General features: G+C 45.2%; 1 protein-coding gene across 1 annotated transcript; it reads left to right on the top strand.

Moving 5' to 3' along the window:
• The first annotated feature begins 12,437 nt into the window (after positions 1-12,437).
• On the top strand, positions 12,438-14,891 carry LOC115531498 (zinc finger protein 503). Its single transcript, XM_030340810.1, has 2 exons — positions 12,438-13,025; positions 13,332-14,891. The coding sequence occupies exons 1-2, from the start codon at positions 12,774-12,776 to the stop codon at positions 14,736-14,738; spliced, it is 1,659 nt and encodes a 552-aa protein (XP_030196670.1). The 5' UTR covers positions 12,438-12,773; the 3' UTR covers positions 14,739-14,891.
• Positions 14,892-25,186: the final 10,295 nt, after the last annotated feature.

The raw sequence follows: 25,186 nt of genomic DNA, 5'->3' as shown, positions 1-25,186 counted from the left end.
GGCCCCCGTTCACAACAGGCAGGATGAATGATGACCCGCAGAGTCAACGGCCAAACTATGCATTTCATCCCCACACTGACCTGACGCCCCTCCGAAGTTTATTTACACTTTCTAAGATAGCATCCACCCTCAAACAGAGTCTGTCAGAGCGTTTCACGGCAAAGTGATGAATCACTTTTTTGACAGAGTTGCACGCGCTCTAAAACACACATTTCTGGGAAACTCGGTTTTACTGGGACATGTCCACGGCGAGCTGAGGAGTGGACTGAAAGGAGCTTTCATGAGCTTGTCTCCTCTCGTTTTTCCCCGCCGCTGCCGGAGTCTCGCTCGCCTACGACTGGATCCAGTGGGAGCCGAGCAGAACCTTGTGTAAATGTCAGGAAGAGGCACTCAAAACGCTGCCTCGCTCCATAAATTATAAACACTAATGAGCGAGCGTCTGTAAAAGAAAAATGGTAGAAGAAAACAGATGACTTGAGTGGGAGACATTAGAGGTGGAAAAAATGGCTAAATAGTTTCAGCATCCGGAAGGTTTGATATGCTCTGAGAGAGAGAAACAGAGGGAGAGAGAGATAGAGAGACTGATAGAGTGAGAGCGAGAGCGAGAGAGTGAGAGAAAGAGAGAGAGAGAGGGAGAGACAGAGAGAGAGACAGAGAGACAGATAGAGAGACAGCGAGAGCGAGAGAGGGAGAGACAGAGACAGAGACAGAGAGAGAGAGAAAGAGCGAGAGCGAGAGAGACCCTGTTTGATGTGGTCGTCTAGAGTCAACTGTGTTTGGACAGAGACGGGGTGTAGCCAACAAGCTTTTGACTGCTCCGGAGAACACAGACCACCACAGATGGCACACAGGAGCGCCTGTGTCCTCAGGCTGCACGGCATGCATTCTATCACCTGAGAGAATAGAGAGAATAGAGCGAGAGAGAGAGAGACCGGGACCGAGACCGAGACAGAGCCAGAGAGAGAGGAACGGTGGAATCCTGGCTCCCTGTTGGAAGGCGGAGTCAACCCAATGGAGCAGATAAAAACAGTGGCCGCGACCTTTTGTGTTGTGTTTGAAGGCCCATGCTTTACGGCTTACGTTGTTGCTGTTTTGAAGCATGACACCTCCTGCGATGCTTTAAAGCGGAGTTTGAATAATTCCTAAATGTTTAAAGAAGACATAAGACACAAGCATTAAAACGATTATTACTGTATTGCCTGACCAGCACTCACTACAGTCTGCGTTGTCGTTTAACACAAAAAAAACGAACTGGAATAAATAGTTTGAGAGAGCCAAAGTTCATTCACCTACACCTATTCATCAGCGCTGGCAATCCAGCCACATAAAGAAAGTTGATCTGCAACGAAAATAACACGAACCGAGGCCTGTCGCAGGTATGAAGACGTATGGACTGAGATGCATTTCGCAGGGGCAGCATGGAAAGAAATCATTGCCTCCACTTTGTAGTGTTGAGGTGGGATGCATAGCCTCATTTGAAGTATGGCGAGCAGCGCGCGAGTTATTACCGCAGGAAGGCAATCCGTCAGACCGCGGCCTGTTCTGGCACGCCGTACACCACTGCTGAGATCAGAGAGTCAGTCTCGCCGCGCAATTACCACCGAAGGACCTTGGATGCGGGCGACCGACCATTAATTCTGTTTCAGTCCCGGGACACTCTGACACGTCAGAATTCTCACCGTCCCCGTTGCCACGGTGCCGGGGAAAATGGAGCGCGGCGGGCCAAACCTCACCGGCTTGGAGAAATTGATGCCATCATTAATGTAATTAGGTTCACTAAGTCGGCAGTATGTCATGGCACACTTTTGTAGCCCAACGTGTGGGAATTTAGTCGAAAAAGGGGAAAGAGAGAGAGAGAGAGCAGCCCCGGTGAAAACTGAGGAATTAGCAGCCGGTAAGTGAATAGAAGAGGATGAGGATAGCACTCTCAGCAATAGAGCACTCAGAGGTAATACAGCATGTGTGTACACTGTGTGTGTGTGTGTGTGTGTGTGTGTGTGTGTGTGTGTGTGTGTGTGTGTGTGTGTGTGTGTGTGTGTGTGTGTGTGTGTGTGTGTGTGTGTGTGTGTGTGTGTGTGTGTGGGGGGGTGTGTGAGTGTGTGTGTGTGTGGGGGGGGGGGGTGTTGTGTGTATGCAACAATAACAACATGTTACTAGACAAATGCGGTTGTTCGAAAATAAATAAACAAATAAGCTAGCCTGTGTTAGCTAGCCTGTGTTAGCTTTCAGTGTTTCTTCATCCGAGGGAAAGCAACATAGACATGTGTTGAATAGGAAATGGCTTCAAAGGAAAAGGGATTAATCGCAGGGAGTGTGTGTGTGTGTGTGTGTGTGTGTGTGTGTGTGTGTGTGTGTGTGTGTGTGTGTGTGTGTGTGTGTGTGTGTGTGTGTGTGTGTGTGTGTGTGTGTGTGTCCCACCCCGCTAATCGCTCAATCAACCAGCGCGTGACTTTGATCAGGTCATTTAACTGTTTAACGCGTTTGGACGTGTTATCCCCTTAACCCTAAGCACCTTAAGGAGACGAGCGTTCTGCACGCATCAAATTCTGAGTGTCATCAAATGTTTTAAAGGTTCTTTAGATCGGTTTAGTCACGAATGAAGAAACGTTAATCTCCCCCAACGAAAGCGTGAAATGGGAATCAGTTGAGATGGGCACAGCTGGTATCGAGGCATACAGAGAGCTTTTATGGGCATTGTGACCGATAGCGGTAAAATGTTAGAACTGGGAAATAACACTTACATAGTGATCTTACGCCGGTAACAGTATATAAAGTAATGCTTGTTTATATTTTGAATCTTAAGCAAGTTGTGTGAAATACAGTGATAAGGTTTAAGTGATTATTGCATTTACGAAATGGAAGCTAAAAAAAAAAAAACCCTTTAAATGCTCCTTCGTAGGCCCCAGTATACACAGGAAACGGATATCAGACGCAAATATAGAGTCAGTTGACCTCCCGTAAAATAAAGCAATAAACCTTTTGTCAAAAATCCAAATATCTGCATACAGCCTTGTGTTGTGCCCTGGCATCTGTGTCGGATCTAAATAACGAGCATGACTCGTGTGCAGATGGTCACAGGATGTGACCACCTCACATTGCCTGTTCCCATCAATCTACCAGTAAATAGCTCCTTTGACATGCTACGCTTGCCCTCAGTCCAGGGCTTCTCACATGACTGCCGCCATCTTGAAAACAACACAAGAAAGGGAGAGAGAGAGAGAGAGAGAGAGAGAGAGAGAGAGAGAGAGAGAGAGAGAGAGAGAGAGAGAGAGAGAGAGAGAGAGAGAGAGAGAGAGAGAGAGAGAGAGAGAGAGAATAGACAAGTAGAATGGCCTTTTTCTCTTCTCCTCCATCCACCACACTTTCAAAACACAACGCCACACATACGTCCTCAGCACTTTTGACCTAATTCTGGCAGGCTGAGAGTCATGAGTTAGTCCCCCTGATAACGCTCCTTTGAAATCTTAATGTCCAACTGCCCTTTTCCGTGGCCCCTGCTCAACAGCTAAATCAGATTTATAACTACTGTCAAAGGCAGGGATGACAGAGAAATTAATCTTTCCTTCATGAGCATACATCTCAGGCATCTGGACTGCTGATCTGGCCCTAACAAGCGCTCGCGTCTCAGGGAGCTGTCTTTTAAACTTGACGTGTTCATGGCGGGAGATGAATGGCTCTGTCATAGGAATCTATTTATACAGCGGTTATAAAGCAGCCCCACCAGACCCAGGACACTCCTGCATTACCCTGAAACTATATCGCAGGCACATGTTGAGAGGGGAGCCGCAAACAGTGACCACATGTCCGGAACCATTTAATAGTTATTTATTTTGTTAAAAAAGAAAAAGTTGTCAAGTAATGATCGAAATTGTAATAACAAAAACAAAGTCCCTTTCACAACCCCCTGTCGCTTCTAAAATGCGATAACAACGATTATTATTTCTTGAATGCGATCAGTTTGCGGAGGGATTATTTTTATGATTGAGTGATTTGAGGAGAAGCAGTCGGGGAGGGGGGCATTTCAAAGAGAAGTTGAAAGGGAAGACCACCGTGACGGCAGAGGGTTTTAGGCTCGTCAACGTCAGCACCACCCGCCCTCGCTACCTAGCCCACCTCCCCTTCACATCACATGAATCCTAACCACTTCCCTCCACTGACTCCTAAACAAAAGATGCTTTGAGGTCAAGCTTCTCTTCCCTCTGCTCCCAATACCTCGTGAACCAAGACAGCACAAACCCACCCAAGAACAAGTGCTGCTTCAGAGGAACGGTGAAAAACAGATCATATACAATGTTATACTTGATTGTTTACATAAAACCATGTGACTTGTTTTAATATTTCTCTTTCTTTTTTTAACATCGCTCAAGGTCTGATAAACATTTGCACCTTATTTTACCGTTAGGAACTTTGTATGTGTGGTCGGTTAAGACATTTAAGAACACATACAAGTACAAGGCAACTAACAATGGCATGTTTGAAGAGGTCTCAAATGTACAAGGGTCAGCACATAGGCACTATAAGGTGTGTCCAGCATTAATAGTTAAAACTGTGGAAATGACTTACATAACTATGGAAACTTGATCTGGTTTATGGTGTCCTTTGAGGGGAGCTGGTTGTAATGGTGGTGCAAAGGTGATATGAATTAGTCACCACTTTATATGGTATACATTTACTTATATTTCTTAATTTTAAGTCCTTTAAGTCCCCCAGGCAAGAGACGCTTCTCATTCGCGCAGTTGATATACTCGAAGATGGTACCGCCTTCATATTCATGACCCCCTAAAGAAATCCTCAGAGGGGGGTTTGGGAGACATCAAAGGGTTCCTCATGAAAAAAGCCAGGAGGTGTCAGATGAGCCCCCCCCCTGTCGTCGTCCCCCCCCCCCCATCGCCCTGCCCGCTTGGCTTGCCAACACCAAAGGCCAGGATCGATTTTGTGTGAGCAGGACAGGCTCCTCCTCCTTTGGGGATCCCCTGCCTAACCTCCGCCTGTGGCATTGATAGACGCCCCCGACAATTAATTCGGACCCTCAGAAAGAGGTCGGCAGGCAGAGAGAGAGAGAGAGGCAGAGAGAGGCAGAGAGGCAGAGAGAGAGAGAGAGAGAGACAGAGAGGCAGAGAGGCAGAGAGACAGAGGCAGAGAGAGAGAGAGAGAGAGAGGCAGAGAGAGGCAGAGAGAGAGAGAGAGAGAGAGAGGCAGAGAGGCAGAGAGACAGAGGGAGAGAGAGAGAGAGAGAGAGAGAGAGAGAGAGAGAGAGAGAGAGAGACAGAGAGATGCAGAGAGACAGTTAGAGAGAGAGCAACAACGATGGAGAGAGAAATGATCTTCATATAGAATACCAACCAGCATATGTATACCAATAATTTTCATAAAGACTTTCTCAATGATTATTTCTCCCGCTCACAATTTCAGACACTTCGCACTCCGTGCATGTCCAGACCTCATTCTCAGGGATAGCTTCTGAATCTGTCGAGTGTCGAGGAGTGCCCGCGTTCACTCTCATTCCTTGGGGATGATCCTGCTGGTGTATGAACTAATAAACAGCGGATTATGGCAGACTCCATACAGATTATCTACAGGCCAAAACGTTGTCCCTGCTAACAGAGCATGCATTAGGCTATGTCCGGCTGTATGCTTTTTATAACTTTTTATAGTTTTTTTGACAATATCAGCATAACAGGTCGTGGAAGAGTCAACAAGAGATGAACGAATGAGATATCGTTCTCGCGTCCTGATCCATTGGCAATCCCTTTAAAATGAAACATTTGTGGGCTGTTCCCAGGCATGTGCCCGTTCTGACAGGCAATTGTTACATAGCGCAACGTAGCTAAGAGATTATCTCTTGTACTTGTCACAGTTACTTGCTCAATTATACAGAATGTCTGAACTAGGTATTGCACACCGTAGGTGGACGAGAATATACACTATTGAAACTTTTTGGAACTGGTAAAAATGTGGGTAAAGGAAAAGATTGTATCATGAAAATATATTAAAAAATATATAAGAAACAAATGGAAAATTGGACTGGAAATTTTGTAATAACAATTTAGTCCAACTTAAAATGCTACATCTACGATTTAACAACCCAGCTATAAATACAGTTAAGACTGCAAGCTAAAGCTCTTGGTAGGTTATAATCAATCATATGTTTATATACTTGGGCCAAAGTGTACAGCATCATAAAACAGCCAGTAAAATCGGATCCAAAGAAACAATTTTGCCAACATAAGTCTGGCATAAACTGGCAAAGTGACACCGTTAACCCCATACTAATGGATTACTTGATGAAAGTATAGCCGATGAAATGATAGACAAAAATCTTGCTGTGAAAATAATTGTGCATATCAAACATATATTTAAACAGTGGGGGTAAAAGCATAGTGTATGGTTTTTGCTAATGCAAGGTGACTTCCTTATTTTGAACTATTATCGTTATTGAACAATGTAGGCCTACCTCATGACAAACTCTTTTCTAATGAATGCTACGTTACGAAGGAGCCCAGTGCTAAATCACAGGAGCCTTAGAAGTCCATTAGTCCATGGATACACTGTTAAAAAGCCGGTAATGGCCTCATAAACTCAGCAACACCACACCAAACATTCCTAATGTTGTTTCATAAGGGTTGGAAAGTGCCTTGGATGAGTGAAATTACAAGTAAAAAAGCTGGGATTGCTGACTCATGCTTCTTGTGGTTTTGAGCTATGTGTTTTAAGCTACATTGTATCGGGGCTACTTAATTGTACAGAGCTCCATGAACATAACAAGAGAACATTGTTTGGATTGAAAAAGGGCCATGATAGAGTCACAGTGTTAATACATTAAAGGAAATGTGCATAACCTAGCAACTAAGTAAATACAAGTAATTATGAGCAAAATGAGTTTGCCAAGGGCTGGCGACTTGTTAAAATTAAACCTAACGCAACTACACAACACCCGGAAACAGAACGAGTATTTGAGTGAAACTTGATGAACAGCACACAGAGATTTATTGTTGTAAATTACCAGCTGAAAACCTTGAAAAAAAAAACCATTAAGAACCTTGAAGCCTGTGAAAGCTCCCACTGTTTAATAAATCTACGTTACCCAAAATAATAATAAATTCTTTGAGTCTACGCCAGATTATTTTTTTCAGAAAGGATGGAATTAGATTTGAGTTGTTCATTCATCACGTCAGCCATACCTACCCCTCTGTGTCCCTTCCCCCTTACCCCCCGCCTCCCTCCGACAAGATAAAGTCTCTCGTATCGATAACAATTCAACCAGGTCTTCCAGGAGTTGGGACTCGCCGCTGACTGAAACTCCGCCCGGAGACAATGACGAGCTCCCGCTCTCTGTCCGTTGTCACTTCCCATTTCCAGCCTGATGCTACTTCCTGCGGGCTTCTGCCAATAATAGCTTGTCAAAATAACACAACACGTCCTGGCACCAAAATAAAGGCAGTCTCAGTTGTCAATTAAAGAGTCCGCCTCGCTCCGACACTTGTGACTTAAAAGAAACAGTCAAGACTTTGACAAATTCAAGGCGACAGATGAGAAGGCTACACACTTCATGGACCTATCGTAATGCGCTTTAAGATATGGATAACAACTGACAACATTGGCAGGTCTTATGAAGTGGGATTTCATTCGCCGCCGCAGTCAGCCATCTTGAACATCTTGAACTTGGTCTTTTTAATCTTTCCACAGCTTTGGGAAATTGTTTGGTTCTATTTAAAATGTATGGTTAATGGGTAATGTGGGTTGGAGACACTCACATGGTCTACACTTGTTTATTGGGGAAGGCGTAAGAAGCCACTGATCACTATCCAATCGACAAGATGAATGACTTCTATAACATGTAACAAGTATACACTATACCGAGCCCAGGTGTAGATAGAATCCATCAGATTGACACCACCTTGCGAAAGGCATCAGGTTGTCTGCTTGCAATTCATTCGGCCGTGTTCACTTTGAACACTTTTTTTCCCAGGGAGAAATGCAGGCGAATGCATATCGGCTTTGTAAACCCACGATGCTACGCAGGCAGAACCATCAGCATCAGCATTTGATCACAGAATAGACAAACAGAGCACCTTGTGTCCAAGCCTGTCTCGGTGAATACCTTGCATGCTTGTCCTCCTCCCGAGACATGACACTAATTCCTGACTGGAGCGCTCCGCCTGCTCTTTGGCTAATCCTCGCTGTGAAATGTGACAAGATCATTCTTTAGGACTTCTTAAAAAAACGGGCATAATCTGCCCCATCGTAGACGTTCATCCCAGCCCGCGCAGTCCTGCCGGTGTCACGACACGCTACCTGCGCACGTTTTCACCCTGGCTTAAGCTCCACGAATTAAATCTAGCGAAGAGGGGAAATAATGGCAGGAGCGATGTTGGCCACCGTTAAACATACACTTCAGACGAGGATGTTAACATTGTATGTGATTCAATGAATATATTATTTATGTCAAATGTTTTCTTCATTTTATACCCTAACACATACAGATAGGAGGTGTCATACACATAAATTACTCTTAAATTAAACATGGCTTCAGTAGTATGCCAAGGGACTGCCATATAGCGATGGAAACCTCAACTATATGCTATGCATGGGTTTTACCAAATGTGAAAGCTATCTCATTGACTTACTTTCCAATGCTACTAGACAAGTAGATCGGTCTTTAAGAGGCTTCCCGAGAAGTTTCCTTGAGGAAACTGGCAAGGCCTAATGTGGCAGCTGTCGTGCTGATTTGCCGTCCGTTTTTTCCCTGAACGTTAGCGTAGCGTGGTGTACATGAAGCTAACGCTACCTTTAAGCATGACTACAGCGAGCCGGGATCCTCACCTAGCTGGTGGCAAGTGGACGACAGCATAATCTCCACGAGGTTTCAACCCCACACACACACACTCCCCCGTCAGCTTTGACTAATTGAGGAGACAAAGTGAGAAAGACCCTTCACCAATGCCATCTTGGCTGCACTTCAACTTTTCAAGCTCTCTCCGTCATGCTGCACTCTCCCATGTCTGACTTCCGGCAAGGTGGGCTTTTGGGGGGGGGGGGGGGGGGGGGGGGAAGTATTTCATGGTCCTTCAAGTGGAGGCTGCATAAAGTATCCCATTGCTACGGTATTTGACAGAATGACGAAGAAAAAATATCTATATTAAAAAATATATATAAATATATATACTGGATGTAAGTCAAGAGAAATGGGTATGACTTCTAAGTATCTGGAATGTCCCTTCTTAAATGCATAATATCTGTAATACTTCCTGACAGATTGTTCCAGCCTGTTCTTCTGTGACAGCTTTATGTGATTCCCCCCCCCCCCCCACACCCCCCACCATCCCAGGCGCAAAAGGAAAAGCAGTTGAGATTCTTGTCATTTCTCACTGAAAGGCAACTCTAATGTCAGTGTCTAATTTCATACACTTAGTGGCAGTCCACATGCGAGGTACATTACAAGGCTATCAGTACTATTGGTACAATTTCTAACTGTCACTCAGTCGAAGGAATATCATTGAGAACTCGTATCTGCATAGCCTTTCAGCGGCTAATGGGGAGAACAATCATTCAGGACCATTTACTTGTCAAAGTTGCTTTCTGTTGCGCTCTGGAGAAGTGATAATTCCCATCGAGATGCTAATAACAAAGAAGCCCATATATCCGAGGAAACGGGCAACATAGTACTTCATACGCGAACAATCACACCATGACGCCAATGACACTAGTTACATCTTTGAAAACCAGTCGATACACATTCTTTTTCCCCTCTCAGTAACACCCCGCGAAACACAATTCACCTAAAAAATAAATAGCACACAAAACATCAATACCAGAGCACATTACTTCAGATAATCATGCAATTATTGCTCAACAGACATCGGTTAGTTAACACTGTTAATTTCCTGATCGGAGCAGCACTCTGGGGGGGACACAGCAGAGACGTACTTAACCATTATTAATGTGACAGGCCTCGTTGCAAGGCAATCAATTAAACAAGAGCAATCACCCGGGTCGCGGTAACTGCCTTTTAAGACTGTTTTCAGGTGACAAGGAGGCCCTCCATTCAGGCCTCTGTGCCGGGAGCTGACAGGTCAAGAAAGAGCTATGAAACAATAGCACCTTCTAGCCATCATCTCCCCTTTTTACCTGTCAGATCAGGTCTGCCTGTCTCCACCGTGAAGTGGCGTGCCCTGCGCTGCCTGCCACAAGGTGAATTTTCCTGTCATGTCACCGGAATTTTCCAGGGCCATTTGTTTAAAATTACAATGAGACGTTTATCGATCCTGAGCCTTTTCCGCGCAATCGCTCTATGAATGTTGTCAGGTTTCTTTTTTTTTCTATGATTTCAATGGCGTATGTAGATTTGAATGTGCTCAATGCAGTTGCAATGCAATTCTTGTGTTTAAAAAATGAGCCAGGCTTAGAGTCCATGCTCACCCTATGAGTGTGTTCCTGATTCACCGATGGCTATCATGTAGCATCGAAGCTATTGAAAGAATCTATTCATTTTGTATCAAATAGAACTCAAAATAAACACATTGGGAATCAGTTGCTGCAGAATAAGCACTGAGGAAACAATGTAGCGGGGGACGGTGCAATGTGTTTGTACTTACTGTTTATTTGCGCATTTGGTTGATCGCAATTATGCAAAGAACGCATCCAAGAGCAGAACCAAGTATATTTCATCAGAATCTTTATGAAAAGATGTGTACATGTGTCTTTGTCAGTCGAGTAATGTTCATGAACATGCATGAATTCAGTCATAGCAGCTTTGCCCGTTCTTGATTTGATCATGACTTTCTTTATTTTTTTATTAAGTCATTCACATGGATTATTGGTAAAGCTGTCTCCAAAAGACAAATGACGCCTTCATTTATTCATACATTTGTGTTACATGTGCTGCTTCCGCACATAAATCAATTGCACTCTTCAAACAATGAACAGCATGCTTAGATAAACAGTATTTTTAAGTAAAAAAATCTATCTAGAATAAAATTCCACTATGCTAAGAGGAAATAAGGTGGAGTATTTACATAATACCTTAAGTTGCACAGTAGGTTATATTCACCTACTACTATTGCTTACCATAACACATGTATGCGTATCATAGACAATGGTATTACAAAATAAGTTTAAATTTTCTATATGACACAAACCTCATTCAATATTTTCACAAAAAACAATGAGTTAAAACTTGAGCTGGATATATGATTGGCTAAAGATATTAAGCTAGCCTGCATTAAGAAGAATTTTATGTTTTGAATCAAATATACGAGTATGATTTATAAACATGTCAGTGTGTGTTGGACAAAAAGGTGTAAGAACAAATGTTTTCTATTTAAATCTAATCAATTACTGCAACCGATAAAAAAAACGCGCGCGCGCGCTCCCGTTTAAGGATAACGCCGACTATTTGGTGTCTGGGGCAATAGACCATCCATCACGCAGACAATAAAGGAGTTCTGCCCGACGTTAGAAATTTATGGTCGCCCTTCTCTGACCTAATAACTCAAACGATGTGTCAGTGCTCAACAGCCTTTGCCGAAAACAACACCCCTGTTATCAATCAAAAAACACTTGCATATGTATAACTCTTGCCTGATCAGCAAAACATGCATGGGCTATTGAGTAATACGATGAGAGGTTACATTACGTTTGGAAGAATGTGTACCCTTCAATTAAACACGGACATCTCAGCGCAAGATCTTATTTAGAAAAGAGATCGATACTTGATCTTTTATTGACTTTGACATGCAGCGAATGAATTGTTTTGTAGTATGCGGTGGATACGTGTTTTTTATTTTTAAGGATTTTAATACGCTACAATACGTCTGCTCCACAATAATAAAGCAATACAATAAAAAAAAAAAAACTCCACTCATTTCACTTTGACGCACAAGAGTTGACCTGAATTTCACTGCGGAAAATGTAGACAGCTGACAGATAACGAGCGTGCAGGACCGAACTGACAGATGACAGACCGTGTGATTGAGAGGGGAATAAGTTACTGAAAATGTGGAACATGCACATTCCACTGGACCATCTGCCGACATGTATCAGTGTATGAATGAAACCCTCAGTATATCAGCTCTCAAGTTGGTATTCGGCCCGCGTGATAGTAGGCCTAATTAATAGTTAATTTAGAATAACTTTATCACTCACGTTAAATTAAACTGGGAGTTATAGCGCAATAGCCTTCACACACCAACATTTACAATGTTATCTGAGCAGCGCGGTGATGTGGCCGTGCGGGCTACTACAGCGGTACGACTACACCAGCGAGACCCGGGCGTTGAAACACGTCTAAACACTAACGCAGTCACATAATAACACACAAAACTATAGCCTGTTTTGAATGGTACCGTACGCCCTTCCGAGGGAGTCACGTCACGATCCAGTGACCCTCCAATCACCTCGGGCTCTCGTTTGATTGGAAGGCGGCAAAGGCTTTCATCTCGGGACTAATTCAGACGCTGCTGCTGAAGGAGGGAGTGTGTGTTTTTTCCTCCCACCGCCACAGTCTACGTATACGAGGGAGCGCGCGAACCTGCTGCTACTCTCAGTGCGTCGTCGAGGAAGGATGCAGCCACACGGACCCAGCTGCGATATGTGCGGATTTTGCTCAGACCCTCGTCGCCACTTATAAAAAGAGGATTTTACAAACGCTTGAAAGTCTTAATTCTTCTCGTATTGAACGGTCTTCTCTGTCGTGATATATTCTACAGTCTGACACGAATCCTTTCTCGAGCCCATCAGATGATTTGTTTACTATTTCCAGTGAGAATTGGGTCATGATCACATCGCCCACGGTCTCTTTCCTGAGAAACAGCACCAATCCAGCTTGGGAGAGCAGCTCGTCTGGGAAGAAAGGAGCGGAGAAGAACAACAAGGTTTTTGTGCATTCGGTTTCTCCCACCGATCCCTCGCGACAGGCGAATCGTCTCCCCATAAAGGTTTTGAAAATGCTCGCGGCACGGGCCGGACACATTTTACACCCGGAATACCTTCAACCTCTGCCGTCCACACCGATCAGTCCCATTGAGGTACGTTGTCCTTTACCATGCATGTGAATTCATATTAATTACTTGCGTGTACTTTTAAAACATGTGTTATCGTTACACAGGCCTCAAAAACTTGAAAAGTAGAGTAGTTAGTTCGGATTACACGCGGAGAAGTTTATGCGCAATGCGTTAAACCCGTGCGTAATACGCACAAAACCACTGCAAACACTCAAACATGCGTATGTGCGCATATGTACCTATATGGAAACATCTCATCTAAATAGGATGGGACATGTCTTTCTCAGAATCGGTCCACATAATTTAACATACGTGTTTTGTATTTTACAGTTGGATGCCAAGAAAAGTCCGCTGGCTCTCTTGGCTCAGACCTGCTCCCAGATCGGCAAACCCGACCCACCGTCTTCCTCCAAGCTGTCCTCTGTGACAAATGGATCTAGTGACAAGGACACGAAGTCCGGACCTCTGAAAATGAGCGACATTGGAGCCGACGACAAGTCTAGCTTCAAGCCCTACGCCAAAACATCCGACAAGAAGGACTCGTCCGGCGGTCTTGGTGGAGATAAAACCAGTTTCCGGGTGCCTAGCGCCACCTGCCAGCCGTTCACCCCAAGGACAGGCAGCCCCAGCTCCTGCACCTCCGTCTCCCCGCTGCCGTCAGACAGCAAGCCGGGTGAGAAGGAGGACAAGAAGGACTCCGACAGCAATAAAAACAACACGACGGACAACAGCGGCAGCCACAGGATTAACTCCGATGCACACCAGCAGCACCAGGAACACACGTCCGGGTCCAAGACCGTCACGTCAGACTCGATATGCGTGACGTCCTCCTCATCCTCCGTCCTCGGATCTGGCCTTGTCGCGCCCGTGTCCCCCTACAAGCCCGGCCACTCGGTTTTCCCCTTACCCCACGCGGGTATGTCTTACCCCGGAAGTTTAGCAGGTGCATACGCGAGCTACCACCAACCCTTCCTCCCCCACGGAATGAGTTTAGATCACGGCAAGTCCAGCAGCCAGCTTTTAAGTGCCCAGTTCGCTAACTCACTGGGATGCAGTAAAGCTGGAGGCAGCCCCCTGGCCGGAGCCTCACCCCCGGGCCTCATGTCGGCCAGCCTCTGTAGAGACCCCTACTGCCTCAGCTACCACTGCGCGAGCCACTTGACCGCCACGTCCGGCGCCAACTGCTCGCACGACTCGGCCGCGGCAAACGCTTTGAAGTCTGGATACCCGCTCATGTACCCCACGCACCAGCTCCACGGCGTACACCCCTCGACCCCGACCTTTACAGGACACCCTCTGTACCCCTATGGCTTTATGCTGCCGAATGACCCCTTACCCCACGTTTGTAACTGGGTCTCGGCGAATGGACCGTGTGACAAGCGCTTTTCTTCCTCCGAGGAGCTCCTGGGCCACTTGCGGACTCACACGGCCTTTGCCGGCGCGGACAAGTTGATATCAGGATACCCGGGCTCCTCTTCTCTGGCCAACGCTGCCGCCGCCGCCGCCGCCATGGCGTGTCACATGCACATGCCCCCCAACGGGGGCCCCGGGAGCCCGTTGGGTCTCAGAAGTCCGCATCACCACCTCGGACTGAGCAGTCGCTATCACCCCTACTCCAAAAGCCCGCTGCCCACAGGAGGGCCAGTGCCGGTACCCGCCGCCACAGGAGCGTACTATTCCCCCTATGCCCTGTACGGGCAGAGACTCACCACAGCATCGGCGTTGGGATACCAGTAGAGACAGATCACCGTACATTTATAAGAGGAGATTTAGGGCCTGATGAGTTTTATATTGTACATCATGCAGGGCGGGATCCATGTGGGCTTAATGTATTTATTTGCGATAGCTCCAAGCGTGACTAAAAAATAAAATAATTATAATATAACTTTCGAAAGACTCGATCTGCAATTTGTATTTGTTTGTTTTTTTTGTATTTTTTACCTCCATGTATTTTTTGTTATTGGAGGCCTATTTACTTCAATAACTGGTTGGCCCAGTAACCCCTTAACTATATATTTCTGTCTATTTCATTAGACTTATAAATGCAATAATATTTAGCTGTAGGTCAATGACGCAATTGCTCCAGACAACCTCAGTTTATGGATATGCCTACAGAAAATCAAGCGTAACTCTTTTAAAAGGTCCCGTAGCCAATTTTGGCAAATTACTATAAATACTACTTGAATAACTACTTTAATTGCAGGGGATGCTGTTCAGATTCTAGTTCAAAGTTCAGATTGAATAGGGCTATATTAACGTTAACATAAAATGACATTGTGTGTGTGTGTGTGTGTGTGTGTGTGTGTGTGTGTGTGTGTGTGTGTGTGTGTGTGTGTGTGTGTGTGTGTGTGTGTGTGTGTGTGTGTGTGTTGGGGAGGAGGGGTATTTTACCAAGCAATTTTAAAAAGATGGCCTAAAAATATACGTATAATTAAATACATATCCATCGTCAAATGCGTTTTATTTTTAAATTGACAGTTAGCATCTAAAAAATAGAAATGTGACGATTTTAGCAATATTGCACATTCAAAAAAGCAGGACTAAGAACCTTTGACCCAAATTATTTTTAAACACCTTGTAACCCCTTTGTAAACATAATTTATATATATATTCATCACATGATCCCAACCTCGCTAATTTAATTTGTTCTTAATTTATTCTTAATTCATTAAGGAAAACAATGCTCAAATGTTGCTCAACAACATTGTTTTTCAACACACACATCGTTTTAGTCGTGTGTGTTTGTTGGTTTGAGTGTGTGAGAGTGTTTATAATGTTTCACATTATGGCCTATGGGAGACAGACAAACTGTGTTTGAGAGAACTTTGTGTGTGTGTGTGTGTGTGTGTGTGTGTGTGTGTGTGTGTGTGTGTGTGTGTGTGTGTGTGTGTGTGTGTGTGTGTGTGTGTGTGTGTGTGTGTGTGTGTGTGTGTGTGTGTGTGTGTGATTAAAACAAAGACAACTTTATGAGCCCTGCCTAAAGTTCCCCTTAAAAATATAGGCCTAGAGGATGTTTAATTTCGATTTCCCTCCCCCCCAAAAAGAAAAATCAATCGATTACAATCATTAATGAAGACGAACGTCCAGGCGATGAAGATGGCGGGCGCACTCAACAATGATTTATGATGACATGGTGATCTGGGACCTTTCCACAGCTATTGTGATTGCCGTAATGAAGCACGTGAAGCGCGGACGGAGCATGAAATAAAGCCAGGCTGCCTAGCTGTTTAATCAGCCCCCCCCCCCCCCTCCCCTTTAAAACAAATCAGCTAAATCAAGCTAACAGCGTCATTATCCATTCACAGTAGATCATGCGATTCCCCAGCAATAAAATCCCCATCATTAATGGTCAGATGTCATATTCATCAAGCCCCTATTCTCCTGGGTGTAAAGGAGAGCCTAGTTGCTCAATGAAATATGGTAATAAAAGGAGCCCGTCCTACACATCACCACAGCAGCCAGTCAGCCGTGAAGACTGGAATGGGCTACGTGATGCCTCTCTCGCCGTGATGGCATAAAATAATATAAGATAAAAAAGAATAATAAGAGGAAGCCTGGCATTTAACCTTTTTATTCCTCCTTTTTTTTCTCTGTGGAGGGAAGAAAAGTACAGAATAAAAACCCTGTGATATATTCGCCCATTAAAATTACAAGCTTACCGATGAGTATAAGGAGTACAATTAAACTTTGAAACGTCAATTTTAGATACCACAGGATCCGAAGTCTTGGACAGAGATGGCTCCATGACAACATACACTCCATACAGGTCATTATGGGGAAGTCTCCTTGGAGGTAGTCAAAAATAGTTAAAAATAATAGCTCAGTTTGTAGCTCGTATGTTCCAGTTCTATAGCTTCAGCCTTAAGGAGCTAGCATGCTAGGTGGTGCAACGTTGATTTGAGCGAAGGCAAGACGAATCTGCTTATTGCATGAACTCTGTCATTGGGCCGGCTGACCCCGCATACTAGCTAACATTCTAGTTGGAGGTGGGCGGGGTTGAGGGGGTTGAGGGGGGTTTACAGCCCATCAATCTCCCAGCAGTGGCAGAGGATCTCTTCCCCACATGTTCAAAAGTGAAATATGGACGGGACGTGAGAGATGACGACGGCTTGCGCTGCTCTGTTCACAAATCGACGGGACCTACCACCTGGTCCGCTTTGAACTTCCAGACGGTGGGAAGATTTCGGGCCTTCTTCCTCTTGGGGAGAGGCGGATAGGCACTGTGGGACGGAACAGATCTCCAGACGTTAAAAAATCGGTGCGTGTACGCGTCACGGCATGCCCATCACTTACCGACAGCTGCGCGCCGTGTGTTCCGCTGTCCACCAGCCGTTATTGTTTGAGACAGTGCACACCATCCGCACCGAAACCGAGGTCAAACCTGACGTGATGCTCCAAACATTCAGGACGCTTTGAATGTCCCGCCGAGATGTATATAAAGTGATTTAGCAGAGCAGCCGGCGTTGTTAATGGGTTTATGCATTCATGGCAAAATACATCAAAAAGCTTTCGAAAACTCTCCACAGTCGTTATGGATGGTAGTTTGCGAAATGTATTTAACGCAGTTTTGTCAGCTGTATTAACGAACCAATCAAGGGATTCCCGGTGGTTACATAAACGTTCGACGTGTTGAGTAAACCTTCCTCGGTGCTTATGTACTCTGGAAGCGGCCGCCTGATCACTGTTTACAGATTCAAAGAAAAATAGATGACCTTTATGTGCGCTCAATCCAGCGAGAAGTGTGTCTTCCATCATCTGGAGAAAGCCGCTGGTTTATTTTCGTTGGAGAATGGCGCTGTGCTTCTCCAAACAAGCACTGAATTCATCATCACTCCATCACTTCCTGCCCTTGACAAGCAAAGTAAACCCCACAGAAACACAAAAGTTAAAGCTGTTTTTCCAGAGAGACCCACACCATGTCATTGTAGGCCATAACAGGGTTCAATAGGTCCAAATTATTTTACTTTTATCGTATGTGCGCGTGTGTATGTCCTTTTATTTTCAAAATGTATGGATGTTTTCTAGAAAAGAGAACCTTTAAGATAGAGAGAGCGCAAGGGGTTGTGATTTTTTCCCCTTTAAGAGACTGTCAACGCAGAAAAAAGCCACGGAAAAGAGCAATAGTAAATGAAACAGTGGGCCCTTGTCTGTCATCACTCAGCATGCCCCTATAATTTACACAGCAGTGACAGCGGCCATTTTGAAGTCCGTCAAAAGGAGAAAACTTTTTTGTCTCCAAATGTCTTGCTTAGACGGGAAGGGGGGGGGGGGGGGGGGTTGACTACTGGTGGGGGCTGGGTGATTAATGAGTTATGGCCTTATTGTGTGGAGGTGGCTAATTAACTGCAGACTGACTGAAGACACGCTATGAGAACCCCTCTGATAACCCCCCCCCCCAAACCAAGCCCCTCGCACAGACCTTGGCATGTGGAAGCTCTTACTGACAAATTTGCGAGAAGCAGGACCCAGCGTTGAGTAAGATGAATGGTCTCCTGGAACAGTAAACAGCCTTTAATTTAACAGTATTTAAATGTATGACATGCTGGCATTGTGCGCTCGCCGCTGTTCGTGCTCTCTGGTCGGGGAGCACGGCCAAAGTTTCCCCCCGCTGACGGGTTAAAATTAGGCTCGGCATATTCATGTAGGGAGTTTCTGGGCACCGGGGTTGGCTGACATGTGTTCTTTGCCTCTTTGAGTTTTCAGCAGCCTTCACGCTGAGTTATGCGAGACAAACACGGTTCGTTTCTCAGGTCTCGACAACTTCACACAAGCTAGCTTTGCTAAATAAATCTACAAGGTGCTGATGGAGTTGAAACAGGCTCAAGTTTTTCAGTTTTTCTTTTAGCGAACAGGGAAGGAGAAGTCGGGGTAAAATGCTATATGATGGGCTAAATCGAGCTAGCATGGGAGGCCACTTAAGCTAACCTTATAAGCCAGTTTCTTTTTACAAAACATTTCATTTAATTTGAACAACATTCACCAAATATATACACAACTTCTCATTCTATAATTATATTTGTTAACATATTGCCGTTTTTGCGGTCATGTCGACAGGACACCTTAATCAAGTAACTATCGAGCTAGCGTGCTTCACCCAGCGCAACAGTTTTACTGCCAGATTTTATGGCCTTGACCTATGGGGGAAAATTAGCTGAAGGCACAAATAGGAGCTATTTCTTACAGCTATTTCTTTCTCACCAGGTCTATGACAAAAAATTCAGCAGTCCCCTAAAAATGCAGAAAAACCACCACAGTTTGGCGCTGAGATAATGAAATATGGATAATACCAGCTGGCAGACCATTACAGGTGATGGACATCTCACTTTTCAAGTCATATATAACAGACTTCATTAATATACAGAAGGGCATGCAGGATGGAGACTGCCATCTGGTTAAATCGACAAAGTAATCTACAGCTCGTGATTAGGTCTCAGGAGCAGAATTTCTCTTTAATCTCTTCCCAGCTTAAAAAAAAAAATCCATCTGCACCAATGTGGCACATCATTTTTCTTCAGGACGAATGAACTTTTTCCTATTTTTTTTTCCCATGATACAAAATTAGATCGGCAGAAACCAATCAATCCAGTCACGGCCTTGGAAAAGAATTGGGATTTCGATTTAATTTCTCTCCTTCTTGTTTTTACTGTGAACCCTCGCCCCCTGCATGGCGCCGTCACGTGGCAAACTGAACGGCGGGCTGGCGGCGAATTTGGAAAAGTTATATTTATAACGCAAAAAGCAAATCTACAATATCACGTAGGATTGCTCTATGGATGCCAGTGGCCAGCGGGAGCTCCACCATGGAATAATAAATCCTGGGGAGAACCGAGGAGATTTCATCAATATTATAATTCTAACAACCAGTTAGTTTACCGTGCCAGTTGGACTGGCGGATTCTCACACTGGACATGGGGAAGTGTTGAGTGCTACCGAGGTATTGGAATAATGTTCCAATATCCGAATACAAAGCTAAAGCGGATAATTTGGACATCCCATGTTGGGCGATTCGGACGACAGTTACCGTTTCCTAAAAATTAATTAAAACGCCGTCAGACTGGTGCATGTCACACACCTTAATGTATATTTTATTTAATCCCTGGGATATCACTGGGATATTCAGACAAAATGTAACCTAACCTTTGACCTTTGGTTTGCAAAAATAGGACAAAAAAATAGTTACGATGAAAATAAGAGAAAAACAGACCTAACGAAGAACACCAGAATGTGAAGTACTGACAGTACTAATAGCACTCCTAGCATCTATAGCATAGAAGCGGCTATAGGCTATCCCCGTTTCCCCTCACATGGCGCTCCAAACACAGATACTAATCCCTGGTCTTCTGTTAGTGACACCATAACAGCAACCTACACGACTGACACACAAAGGAAAAAGACACACAGACGAAAGAAATGACTAGATAGTCATCCGGTCTTCAAATTACTGACTCAACAATTGTCACATGTCAGCCGGGTGATAAGAGCGCCCCTGCACACCCCTCCATTACAGAAGCGGCCAAGCTTTCACCGCATGACAAAAGCGAAATGGCTCCATGTTTTGTTTTGTCTTTTCTCTTTCGGGGGAGACCTGTCTGTCAGCCGACTCCAAAGTCATAACAAATCAGCAGCACTCAGCTGAGTCTGAACATACAGGACGTCGGGGGGGGGGGGCTGGGGTAGGGGGTAGGGGGCTGGGAGGGAGTTGGAAGAAGACGGATGACCTGCAGGGGTCTTTGAAGTGCTCTGGCAGTTCAGTTGGCTGCAGCCGCACACTGACAGAGAAATATACACAACAGAGCAACCAATAATGAGAACATTAAACATTCCAGCCACCTGACAGGCGAATAAAAAAAACAAAACTAGCCCGGCCCGCTCGCATCAATCATCTGCCGAGACACAACCTTATTAGTCCCCGGCTGATACTCCCAGTAACCCCGTGGGTCGGGCGTTGCAGTGTGACTCCACTTAAGCACCATGAAGAGTGTGTGGGGGGGGTGGGGGGAATCCAGGCCGCTCACTCCTTAATTCCTTAATTCTGACCGATACAGACATATTAGGCACTGACAACCCCATGAATTGGTTGAACAAATGAAGGACAGAGAACGAGTTGGAAAGCCCCCATACGCACATACACTTTCTGTTTTTAAATAATGCGTCTCTGTGGATCAGGAGAATTGAAGAATGTACACACTGTAGTTCGATCATATTCCGGCCTGTCCAAGTGAATGTACTGGTTAGGAACATGAACATATTTCCCCCCATATGTTTATTAGCCTTCTGCCCTGCAAAAAAAAGGCCCCCATCTGTATTAACGACGGCCCTCAGGCGCTTAGAGGCAACATAAATACAGTGGAGCCAACGCTAATGTAAGGCTATAACTCAAAGTCCTAGATCTACGATAAACATATAGGGTTCTTTTAATGCGCCTCTGATGAAGTTATGAGTCTTATTTCTGTGTCTGTGTAAACATGTGCTAAATGTCATGTTTCCTATTAAAGAAGGCACCATAAATTCTCTGTTAGAAAAGTATAAGTAATTTCAATGTTAATTATCGGACTGTCGTACAGTTGACCCGTGATGGCGGCAATTGGCCGCGTTGTCGACACTAAGTTCACTCAGTGGCACCATGACAGATGGACCCTGCAGAATTACATTTCCGTTCTGCCTTCGCACCTGTGGGACAAAAACAAAGGCCTTTGACAGATGGTCCAACCTAAAGAGAAAAATATATAGCATCTATATATATAAGCGTATCTATACACAATCTAGGGAAGCGGCTTAAGCTAGCTCTCAGCTATGCTAGCAACTGTTTGTAAAAGGAAAAACAATAACACAGAAAAAAAAAAGCAAAACCCCCCAGAGTACCTGAGCCTGGTCTGCATAGTTCCCAAGCCCTGAGGATGATGAATGGTTTTCCTAACCCTCTGGGACTCAAGGCCTAAATGAGGACAGAGCTAATTGCCGTGCGAAATACTTTGGCATGAATAGCAAAAGAAAATGCAGGCAAGCTGTGGCCAAAAAAAGGCCCCAGTTGCTGCGCAGCAGCACTCTTAGCCAGGTTTTGCTTACAAGAGTTCACTTGGCGTCCATAAATCATTCACCTCTTACAGCTGAAACTGCCCTTAGTCATCAGCATCCAATAGACTGAGTGACAGATTCCATCCTGACTGCATTAGCCCCCCCCACCAGTTCAAACGAGGCTCCTTTCCTTAACTCTCCTACCATCTCCAACCTCACAGGAAATGAAAACCAGATGGCTTGAGATTGCTGCGTGTAGCATGAAGTCAAGCTTGCATGGAAGAAAGAGACACGAAGGAAGAAAGGAAGGAAAAAAATGATCTCAGCATATACATTGTTGAGCGATATGACGGGTCAATATGGCAATATGAGGTACCCTGGGTATACGATACGCTTCAAACCCAGAGCTCAACTAAGGCTTAGCCCCGGGCTATAATACATTACTCATTTTAAACTGTCAAAAACTGAAACGGCATTTGTAGTGTTTGTTACACCCACACAGGTGCCAAGTGTCTATTTTCGGTTTGCTATATTAATAGTCCCTTGTCCAAAATATGATTGTACTCTGTTCCAACTAAAAAGAAAAAAGCTAAATCAAGAAGGCCAACGTTTCCTAAAATTCTTTAGGGTGCTAGTGCGGTACCAGGATATGAATAGCTTTAGTGTACCACTTACTGAAGTTTTGCTAGAATTTAGTTTGCCAATTGTTATAGAATGTCAATGCGGGTATATGAGGTAGCGGGCCACTCTACTAACCAACTAACCCACCAGGGATCCCAAGAACTTACCATGAACCATCCATCAGACTAAACAACATAGGCTCTGCGAAAAGCTGCCACTCGCCCCTCCAGCGTTGACTATTTGCCTTTTGTTTTATGAGTAAAGGCTGGTGTTGACGCATTTTAATTCAATTGCAACAACTGGAACGCAATCTGTTCCTGATTTCGGTTTCTCCTTTGGCTCCAGCTGCAGTCGGCACTGTTCTCACAGCTAATATATTAACTGGTAAACGGTTCAACAGATGTGGAAGCGTGTCAGTGGGGAGCCCAGCGCCTATACGCTGGAGGACCGGGGCCGGGTTCTTCAGAGCTTTCAATATTTACTGGACCAGATCAGAGGCCAACAACACAATCTCCCCGCAACAAATCATGTTTTACATACGGGCATAACTCAAAGCATGCTCCGTCGCCCGAACCAAAGACCTCTTGCGTCACCCTGTGAGTTGTAGAGATCATAGGACCTTCCTATTTCATCCCATACGTACTATACCAAAGGGGAGAGAACATGAGACTATCTCTTTTCTTAGGAATTTTTCGTAGGGAAAGAAGAAGCGTCGCCTAGGAGATGTTGCATGTGTTTGTGTTTGTGTGCGTGTGGTGTGTGCATGCGGATGGGCCTTTGTCTGTGCACGCATACTTGCGTTTGTGTGTGTGTGTGTGCATGCGTGTGTGCGTATGTGTGTGCATCCATGTGTATATGTCTGTGTGCAGGCAAATGTTTGTGTGTGTTTGTGTGTGCATGCATGTGTGCGTTATACCGTGTGTGTGCCTGTGTGTGTGTGTTACTGCTTCTGTGTGCGTGTTCCTGCCTGTGTGTGTGTGTGTGTGTGCGTTTATGCCTTTGTGTGTGTGTGCATTCGTCCATGTGTGTGTGTTTGTGTGTGTGTTCGTGTTCCTGCTTGTGTTCCTGCTTGTGTGTGCGTGTTCCTGCCTGTGTGTGTGTGTGTGTGTGTGTGTGTGTGTGTGTGTGTGTGTGTGTGTGTGTGTGTGTGTGTGTGTGTGTGTGTGCATTCGTCCATGTGTGTGTGATCCTGTTCCTGCTTGTGTGTGTGTGTGTTCCTGTGTGTGTGTGTGTGTGTCCTGCAGTCCCTGGTGGTGGTGATCAAAGGCTGGTGCCGAGGGCCCCGTTGTCAGGGGAGGACGTGGATGACATCTCCCATTCACAACGTGCCTGCTCCTCACATCTCACGTGCGCTCTGTCATCGCGCCACACAACAAAGAGCGACGGCCTCTGAGTTATCGTCCGTCACACAGCCGCCTATCAGGACGAGACAATGCGCTGCCAACGCCGGAGAGACTGTTTGCAACACAACTTGACAGCACTTAACCGATTAAAATGAGTTTCTGCAGGGATTGAGTGCACTACTTCAGCACCGGGCTCTGGGGTAATTTGTACTAATAAGTGTATCTTAGTCATCGTTATGGAAAGAAGGAGAACTGTTAAGGCCCTTTCCCCATTGGTTCAAAGAAATACACCCACTCACATCTGGCTTTTGTCCTTAGTGGGAGAGGTTACAATCGGCATTCATTCCCGGGGCAAATTACTCTGCAGTTAGTCTGGGTATTTATCGTCTCCAGCTCCGGTCGACGGTGGTGGAAACATGACACCCGCGTGGAAACGGCCCTCCTCCGGCGCGATGCTATGACGTGCGTTGACGTTCCGGACTTTGAAGCGTAACGTTTTCACTGGCCTCCATGCTGTTTCCTACTGTTTGATAACCCTTTTTTCTGGCGCGTTCATGACGTCAAACATGACACACTAAGGCATAGTGGTCTACGGCCGATGGGAAGGAATGAATTACATTTTTTGAAGTTTGACCCGTGTTTCAAAAACATGCCTGTTCGCTAACTTTGGTTAGCATTTGAGGGAGTTGGTTTGATTTAGAAATCATATCAATACAACATATATATAAAAAATATATATTTCCTGGAAGCAAAGATTAACCACAAAACAACCCCCCCCCCCCAACTCAGCCAATGATTGCTTACACAAGAAAAAGTATGCGTATAACGTCAGCCATCCACCGCTCTCTGCACATCATCTCCCATGGCCTTGTTCCCCTCCACTCAACCATCAAACCATGTGGCAACAGCCATACAGATATACACAACACAGTGTGTACCTTACAGTAGCGTTTTGACGAAGCAGCCCCTTCGTTGAGGGATGGGGTGTGTGTGTGTGTGTGTGTGTGTGTGTGTGTGTGTGTGTGTGTGTGTGTGTGTGTGTGTGTGTGTGTGTGTGTGTGTGTGTGTGTGTGTGTGTGAAACAAGATCCCCCCCCCCACTCTCCCCCCTCCTCCGTGATCCTCCTGCTGCTGATTTACCGTGAACCCCCCCCCCCCCCCCCCCCAGCTGAGCCATGTCGTCAGGTGCAACAACGTGCGCCCAGCG

This window comes from Gadus morhua, chromosome 18 (genome assembly GCF_902167405.1).
Source record: "Gadus morhua chromosome 18, gadMor3.0, whole genome shotgun sequence".
Taxonomy (NCBI): Eukaryota; Metazoa; Chordata; class Actinopteri; order Gadiformes; family Gadidae; genus Gadus; species Gadus morhua.
Note: the sequence above shows the minus strand (reverse complement) of the source record. Positions and strands in the feature narration are given on the sequence as shown.

Coding starts and splice junctions, on each gene's coding strand:
- LOC115531498 (XM_030340810.1), top strand. CDS start 12,774: ATGATCACATCGCCCACGGTCTCTTTCCTGAGAAACAGCACCAATCCA. Junction 13,026..13,331: donor CACCGATCAGTCCCATTGAG/GTACGTTGTCCT, acceptor TGTATTTTACAG/TTGGATGCCAAGAAAAGTCC.